A 9,060-nucleotide genomic window follows, 5' to 3' on the forward strand; every position below is an offset into this window, starting at 1 on the left:
ACCGACCGATTCGGTAAGTCTGCGATGGCTTTCGGTGTTCTTTTCCGCATTTTAACTTTTGCATATACACTTGTGCAGTTTATAAACAATAACAAGGTCGAAGAAATACATTTTGTATCATGCTTCCAGTTACACAAAAGTACGTTTTTCAGCAAAAAATAGCAAAGACGTAAATTAGTCGTCATTCTTGCCCAGCACAAGATGTTGCAAATTGTAGTCCTGTGTTATTTCGGTCTTGTTTATCCACTTTATCGTTGAGTACTTAATGTGCATTTTGATGTCACAGCATCAACTGCAAAACAAGGACACATGACGTTATAGTTACGAAATAAACTAAAACAAAAATTACATTTTACACCAACAAAATATGACTTTTATCACGAAAATAATTATAACCTTTGACATAATTATAAAGGGGAAATAATATTTAAAAAAACTAACCCATTTTTAGGACTTTTAAATAATTGTACCTCACCTTGATTGCTTGAAAATTTGCATCGAATATGTTCAGCATAAGGGTAAAATGGTCTTCTCCAGAAATCTGGGTCCAGGTAAACTTCACCCCGTTTTCCTTTAATTTCTGTAAAGATACAAGGAAATTATCCACTTTAACATTTTAAGCTAGGCAAAAATTGGTACCCCTAAAAAACTAAACCGTACGCAAAATGGAAAAGAGCACTGAAGCTGTTGAGCCGTTAGCTTTATTTGTTATCTATTGAAAGCAATACTGCGACGTTGGAGTCGGATTCGGGACTCGGGACTATACGGAGTTAGTTTACTTTGGGGGTTATTCTGTAGGTAAATAGTTATATTGTTCTTGCAGGCCATTAAGGTCTTTTTCCGGCGGGTTTAGGTGTTATTCTGATTTAGAGGTTTACGACTATTAGGTATTTTGGTATTATTCCCAACTGTGTTTTATTCCGATGTTGATGTTGTTTCAATTTCGGTTTTGTGGCAGGAGCTCCTTTAGTTTGCTCTTAGACGAGTCATGTCAAAAACATCTTTTTAACACAGTCAAGCCTTTACCAAAAACAACTTTTACCAAATAAGAATAGCAAAGCCCAGGTTTTTTTTTAATGTTTGGTTGGGGTGACCGGTAAGTAGTTTTAAGAGACCGCAAGTGTTTCATTTAAATACCAAAAAATAGCCATATTTGCTTAAACGAATTATTTATTAGGCTACTGGCAGTGCACAATCACAGAACAGATTTTTTAGGTTATACTTCATGCAACTGCAAGTCCAAATTTTAGTTGCAAGTCCAAATTTTGGGAAACCGCTTGAGAAATGGACCGTTTCGGTCCCCCAAAACACCTTAAAAAAACACTGGTAAAGCCCATAAAAAATAGGTAGGTGAACCTTTCAAATACTCTTTTCGAAACGTTCAAAATACTTCCTACTTTTGTATGGGCTTTGATATTCTTATTACGTCTCACTACAACCTCCAACCATTATGCTTTAAAGCTTAAACCTTTACTTTTTTAAACAGTCAAGTATTTACTTGGGTACACTATGTACGGATCTGTAAGCTAATGTAGCTTAATAATGAATTGCAAAGCCAAAAAGTTGTCAAATTCCCACCTTTTATAATTGATGCTTGAAAAAACCTTCTCAGTCACACTTACTGAAGATAATACAAGTTTGCACCGAAACGTCTTAATCATAAGATGATGTCTATCTACTCGACATTTTTGGTTCTGTAATTCATTATCAAACCTTTAAGTTTTTGACACAGTCAAACATCTTTTACAGAAGCCCATACAGAATTAGACCATTTTGACCATTTCAAATAACTCTTTTTCGAAACGTTAAAAAGGGAAGGGGGGATGTTGCGTAATTTATTATTTGGTTTTGGCATTCCTTTGTTTGCAAGGCAAACCGTGCGAGAGCACGAGGGCAGTCTGGTTTCAGTTCGGTGTTGGTTGGTTACCTTTTTTGGAGTAGGCGAGCTATAGCGTTCGCGCTAGCCGCCTTGTCTCAAGAAAGAGCCAGCGTTGGCGTTGGCGTTCGCGCCACGCGGTATTTCTATACAGTAATAAATAGGTATGTAATAATTAAGTTGTGTGCGTGGTTAGGCCTTCAAACAGGAACAGTATTTTTGGCGTAACACTTCTCTATGGGGTTTGAAATTCCTATTACGCCTTACTACAACCTCCAACCATATGCTCAGCCATAATGTTATAAACCTTTAAATTTTAACCACAGGTAAACCTTTACCTCTCGGAACGCCTTGTTCCAATCGGTGATGGTCGGTGCGTCATGCTCTGACGTCATAAGGTGTAACATGCAGCCCCACCTAGCGGTGTTATCTCGCAGTGTTGCGACGAGTTCGATTGGGCTGTTGGCAATGGCGTCGTTCCTGGGGAAAACACGATTTAAAGTTTTCTAAGATTTGTTTGTTTGATCAGAGCAGTGGTTCTCAACCTTATTGTCGTCGTCGCGGTCCATGTTTTTTTTATTTTTTTTATTATTCAGTTATACTTATATCAGTTTTTAAACCACACACGTTGCCCAAATTCTTGTCAATTACCCATAAATTTGATTACAATAATTTACAATTTGGCACAAGCGTTCTCATTTTAACACTAAAGATTGTATAAATGCTTCTTTTTTGGTTAATCACAGTTCCCAGAACTAGCTTTATAGGCTAAGGAAACCCTGACCTAGTTTTGTAGCCAGTAAAACATTTTGCGAACTTAGCGGTGACTCGCTTACTTGGTCAGTTGCAGCGGTTCCCCGACATACGTTCCGACCAAGTGTAGCATCTCGAAAACGCCGCACAGTAGAACGACAGACTTGAGCTTGGAGGTCAGATAGCGCTCCATTGCCTCATCCCAGCGGTAAGCGAGCATCATCGCACATTCCTGGCCTCCGCTGGAATGTCCACTCAGCACAAGACGTTTCGTATCCGTGAATTTCTGAGCGATGAATACAAGGGCAGCCCGACACTGCTCGATGATTTCTGTGATGTTTGCTGCCGATTTGAGAACAACGAAATGTAAATATAGATAATTAGAAATATGCAACAATAGTTTTATATATCATAAGAAAATAGTTTGTAAATAGCTTTCGTTGACGCTTCAAAAATTGGCAGCTGGTTTTTGTGGCGACTTTAAACACATGGTTTGGCGTTTGTTGTTAAAATTTCCAAGTCATTTTCAAGAAACCTCAGTCCCGGTTAAGCCATTAATAACGAAGTCAAGGTCAAATATCACAGTTTAGGTTAAAAAAGTTAAAGTCAAACAACGTAAGTCAAGGTCAAATACCGTGAGTAAAGGTCAAATTCCGTAAGTAAAGGTCAAATACCTTAAGTCAAGGTCAACTTTACTGGGGCGTTATATTTATTTTGTTTACAAACTGACTTTTTGAAATATTAAGTCAAGTCAAAGTCCTTGGTGTCACAAAAAAAGTTGGTCATATTACTTAATTCTGGGCATTTTTTGCACAGCAAACACTAAAAACGGTAAATTAAAGTGTGTAAACTTAAAAAGAATAATACAATTTTCCCGAAAAAATAAATTTTATACATATCTTGTCCAGGTTATTTCACTTTGTTTAACCAAACAGAGTGGGGCAAATTAAAAGACAGTTCAAAAGTCGTTACAACACGTATTTTTTTTTAAGTATAACTTTTACCTTTAGGCGAAAGAACCTTTCCAACAATTACGCAAATGTTTCCATTCTTGATTTGCGGACTGGCCACAAAGCTGTACAACGCTGTGCTAAAAAAGCAAAACAGCAGTGTTATGCTGGGTCTAAATAGATCTAAAACAACTGTATTTGATTTGTTTTTTGGTCTTATGGAATTGTATTGCAAACACGATCAAGAATTAGAACGGATATATATCCTAAAATTAAGAATGTGATTTAAAAAAGCATTACATAAATATATACGTTTATACCACTGCATTTGCCGTCAAATTAGAATGTAAAGAAATGGAAATATAAAACTGTCTTATAGTCAGCAGTTAAAGGATTTTACGCACTCATGCGAGGGACACAATTAAATGACAGATCCTCATATATGGTGGCCGGCTCGTTAGTAAGATTACCTCAGTGGGTGCTGGGCGTATGCTTATTTCCGTCATTACATTTATAACGTGCTTAAAAGGTTTAAAACGCACAAGTCAACTGCGAACGCATATACCTTCCGTTGAAGCATAATGGTTGGAGGTATTGTAGTGAGAGTTGTTGGAAACGTTCAAAATGCTTCCTACTTAAGTATGGGCTTTCATATCCATTTTCCGACATCCAACAGTATTGCTTCAAAGCCACAATGAAGAAAATTTATTGAAAATGAATAATGAGATTCATTGTATGTCTTACTAAAACCTCCAGCCATTATCTTAAGATTCATTCGAAAAGTTCAATATGCTACCTATATTCTGTATGGGCTTTGATATTCTTATTACCTTCCGTGGTTCCAATATCCGCCGTGGAAATACACAGCAACGGTCGTTTCTGCACAAATAAAATAGATTGAATTACCTTTATAAGGCTTTTAAGACTCGTGTGTTGACTAGACACAGATTGCTAAATGTCTGAACATGTTTATTGGGGTAACGAGCGTTGTTTTATCCCTAAACAGTGGTTAAAGTAAGTCATGGCGGTCCGGAACTACATGCCGGTAAAAAATGATATGTTCTATTTACATATATAAACTGTTGCTATACCAGATAATAATAATGATAAAAACAGCTCCTTTGGTAATGGTGATTGTTAACCAACGTTTCAGCAACCTATTCATATCGCTTTTTCCAGGGTGAATGACCCAAAACGCTCGTATAGTGTTTCGTGTTATACACGCGCTCGTTGTCATTTCCCCTAAAGAAGGCGATTTGAATAGTTTTCTATTTACGTCTTTAAATCATTTTATTCCCAATTGCTATTCCACGGTCTGCTGGAATATATTTTACACAAGATTTCAGTTGCGTATTCGCGCACGAGATCGAACGATAACTTGGTTTCTTAATGATACTGGTTTTATGATGTTTCGAATTTCTCTAAAAATGTGTTCCGGTAGGAAAGAAAATTTTTATCGTTCAGTCACCAAAATTGTTTTACTCTCGCTTCAGCGGCTCGTAAGCCGTAATAAGAATATTAAACCCCATACAAAAGTAGGTATCATTTTGATTGATTTGAAACGTTCAAACTGCTACTTACTTCTGTGTGGGCTTTGATATTCTTATAACGTCTTATTAAAACTTGAAACCATTGCGGTTTTAACACAGGCAAACCTTCAAGTTTTTAACGCAGGCAATTAAGCAATCTGTCTGCCTTACCGCATGAATATTTCTCCGGGTAAAACACGTCGATATGCTGGCCTTGCTTGTCGCCGTACACCAGTCCCAGCTCTGTTTCGAAACACGACGCGAGAGTTGCTTGTGATTGGCTCTCTGCTGTTGCAACGAAGTCATCCATGACTTCAGCGCTGCTAAGTTCGCGGTGCGAGAAATAAGAAGGCGAGCATTGCCGCTGCAAATAAAGAAGCTAGGTCGTTAATGGAAGGCAAGTTCTCGGAATAATACAATATAGGCTTTTTACGCTCAGCGTGCAATGCTGTACCGACCTTTGTATTTGTCGACCTTTTTGAGTTTTATTTTATCGCTTGGCCTGTGTTGATAAAACCATTTGGCAACTCAGCTAATATCCAACATAGTCGGGTTTGCCCATGGGTTATTGATTTTTGATTTGGACGCTTTGAAAAAAAAATTTTTTTGTAAAAAATGTCATCAGATATAGCATTTCTGTTCATTTAAGTATGACGTCACTAAATGCGTCTTAGCGCGATGTCACCAAAAATGTAACTTAAAAATATTTTTGTTGCCAGTAAAATTCTTGCGTGAGTGTACATTCGAAAACAGGACTAAATATAGTACGGTCGTTACATTAATAAGTCGAATAATTCACGCGAGGACATTGCCTTTATTTTTATTATTATTTTTTCGGCACATCGTTTATACAGACAGCTTGTATCTCTTGATTGATATACATTGCAAAAACGAATAACTTCTCCTCCTAGACTACCAAGGAAACACACAATAAGACGTATAAAGCAACAATATCTACATCGTGATTATCTATCATTTGACATGTAGTATATATAATACTATTTTGAATTCTCATAGCCAGGGACACATACACTTAATACTAGCATACAAACACTAAACTAGTTACTTCGTTATCAGCCACCAGACCATTGCTTTTCAACCTTTTGGCTGAAGTGGAACCCTATGGAAACATTCCACTGGCTCGAGGAACCCCAGTGCAATAATTCCACTGGCTCGAGGAACCCCAGTGTAATAAACACACCTCAATTAGCTAAAGAATTTATAAATTGCGGAACCTCTGGACTGTACAAGGAGCCCTGGTTGAAAACCACTGCACTAGACCAATTACACGCTATAGTGAGCTATATCACCTAACGTAATATCAGTAGAAAATACTTAACTCTTTACTGCCATGCATGCGAGACAGCGTTGCGTTGCGCTGTGAGCTTCATTCATTGAAAGTGAAGCAATGCCTATTTTTTTAAATGTTTATTATATCCTTAAAATAACGATATGCACGTTGAGTTGTCGAGGTAGCTGTTCAGTTCGATTTAATAAATTTTACAGTACGGTGATAATAATACGATCATATTCCTTGCTTTTAGTAAAGTTCTGTAAATTAACTTGTACATATTGCAATCAACGTTCGTAGTAAAATACAATTGCTTAAACAGATTATTACCAGCAGTTGTATTTCGCCAGCACTACAGGTCTACTTATAGCATTGTTTGCACATCGCAACTCGCTCTTTAAGCCGAATCCTGAACAATAAAACACACACTGGGGTACTTACACTCCTTTCCTGTATGTCAGTCATTTTTCAGAAAACTCTGTCAGCTGTAGAACTGGTAGAACTGCAGCAAAAGGCAGTACAGTCAACCAGACAGCTTGCAATAGCTTGCGTTTACAACAGACGAATGGCAAACAGTATTGGGTAGCCACTGCTCAGTAACGTCAACTAAACTAACAAGTTCACACAGCCGTCTGTAAAGTAGAAACGCTAGATTGTATTTTGCTGTTAAAACTGTCATACGGCTGATAGGAAACTGCGTTAATGACAATGGTGTATGGGGATTTTTGGCCTGAGAAACATGCATGTCTTTACAAGTCAAGTCAACCCTAAATTAGGCCCTCTAATGCAAGTCTCGCACGCTAACTGAGTTTTGTGTAGCAACTCCCGCCAGAATGTAACAACATTTTACAACAACATTTTTTTAGTATCACAACTACGCTTTCACGAATGCACTAAAAACACCCGTATAAGAAGGCGGCAGTATACCACTTTTTTCGAATATATAATGTACTTATAAGTTATCCAAATAGATTTAAGTAATACTAATAAAGTTTGCTTTTTTAACTCTGCAAAGTCGCCTTTGTAGGGCCGAGACTTTTTCATTTTCACGGTTGGGTCTGAATGCAAACGGGAAAAGGGAAATTGCCAGAACTATTTTAAACAGACGTTTCAAATGCGCACACAAAACAAACACGTTAAATAACATATACAGATGCTCGCTCTATCTATACAATCTACACGACCAAGCATTACATGAGTTTTTTAAGTTTTGAGTTGTTTGATTTGGCAATAGTGAATTCCAGTCTTACTTCCCAGCAATACAAAAATACAACGAAGTCCTAGACTTATTATGCTATATTAGAGTGTTTCATTCAAACGAATGGTTGGTCTTTCTTTTCTATTGTATTTCATGTTACTATTTGAACGTCGTAGCTCTGATTTTATCAACTGTAAAACATTATCAACAACTTCTGGCTACTTCGGCTAAAATCCTGTTCCTTTTACTCTTTTGGATTGAGATCACATAATATTGCTTATCGTTGCAATGGGTGGTCATGCGTTATAAATTTTAACATTTCCGCTTTAATTATTTCCAACAAACAGGTTTATATTTTTCTTAAACAATTTTTACAAAAAGAGCCAGGAAACGATACGGTTCAATAACTATAGTACTAAATGTGCGGTTAACCGTATCAAACAACTCTAATGTTTAGCGTTTTTGTACTATTAATTTACAAACAAATAACAAATCTTTTTTGTACTTTTACGATAAAGTTTTTTGGTGGTTTTAAAGTAACTTTTTTGTGTAATTATAATTACAAACATTTATCTCCATTATGTTTCTTTACTTTAGTCTTAGTTTGAAGTTTGGCGCCTCACAACTGAGATCTGAGTAAAAAAGTGCCATGAAATGCAGACAGACTATCTGATACTTGACATTTTTGACAAAAAGTAGCGCTATCTGATCCAAAATTACGTCATTACTATAGTTAAACAAGTAAATAGAAGAGGTTAAAAAATTCAAAACTCAAAAGTTTTTTTTTCGTTTTCACGCCAAAGTTGCTACCTAAGAGCGTTAGAGACCAAAGGGAAGTACGCAGCTCGAAATTCTTTGCGTAATATCTCCGGAAGTAAACAAAATATCGGTCAGAGATAAAATATTAATATTAATATTTTAATGTTTTTTTTTCAAGTCTGATTGCTGGCTAACTTAGGTTGCTTTAAGTAATGTGTAAAAATTTCTGATCTATATCTTGTTTACTTCCGGAGATATTACGCAAAAAATGGCGAGCTGCATAACTTCCCTTTGGTGAGAATTAGTTACAACCAGTACTATTTTTTTGATAATCTTACCTTGCAAAGGTAAATTCTAAAATCCTATCACAGCTTTCAAACAATTATTAAAGTAACACACAATATTTAAGTTAGGATGCAGGTTAGGGTTTGGGTGAGGGTGGGTGGGTCCAGTCCAGGTTGGAAAGTAAGGCCTGCGCGGGGGATAAATCCAATTTCCCGCTCAGCCGCGGTCATAGCCACGTATTTCATGTAAAATCAACGTAAAATGCAGTCAGCCATGAAAAATTGCTCAAACGTGCAAAACTTTTGTCGCGCTAACGGTTTTCAGTAAATGTACGCAATTTTTAGCGTGGAAATTTTACAAATAACGTTATTACAGCCGCGCAAGTTTGGGCAAAAATGTTATTACAGGCGCTCAATTTC

At 36.8% G+C, this 9,060-nt stretch overlaps 1 protein-coding gene across 1 annotated transcript; it reads right to left on the reverse strand.

The window, feature by feature from the left end:
• Positions 1-280: 280 nt before the first annotated feature.
• Positions 281-6,930, reverse strand: LOC146134576 (kynurenine formamidase-like). Its single transcript, XM_083397844.1, has 8 exons — positions 6,841-6,930; positions 5,280-5,472; positions 4,410-4,458; positions 3,634-3,719; positions 2,713-2,971; positions 2,215-2,356; positions 476-580; positions 281-292 (listed from the first exon to the last, which is right to left on the reverse strand). Exons 1-8 carry the CDS (start codon positions 6,862-6,864, stop codon positions 281-283), a joined length of 870 nt encoding a protein of 289 aa, XP_083253970.1. The 5' UTR covers positions 6,865-6,930.
• Positions 6,931-9,060: the final 2,130 nt, after the last annotated feature.

This window comes from Ascidiella aspersa, chromosome 9 (genome assembly GCF_963924565.1).
Source record: "Ascidiella aspersa chromosome 9, kaAscAspe10.2, whole genome shotgun sequence".
NCBI lineage: Eukaryota > Metazoa > Chordata > Ascidiacea > Phlebobranchia > Ascidiidae > Ascidiella > Ascidiella aspersa.

Bases quoted from the DNA above. Each gene is read 5' to 3' on its own strand.
- LOC146134576 (XM_083397844.1), bottom strand. From the start codon at position 6,864: ATGACTGACATACAGGAAAGGAGT. The intron at 2,972-3,633 runs GTAAAAGTTATA...TCAAATCGGCAG, and splicing joins AAAGGTTCTTTCGCCTAAAG to CAAACATCACAGAAATCATC. The intron at 2,357-2,712 runs GTAAGCGAGTCA...TGTTTTCCCCAG, and splicing joins GAACCGCTGCAACTGACCAA to GAACGACGCCATTGCCAACA.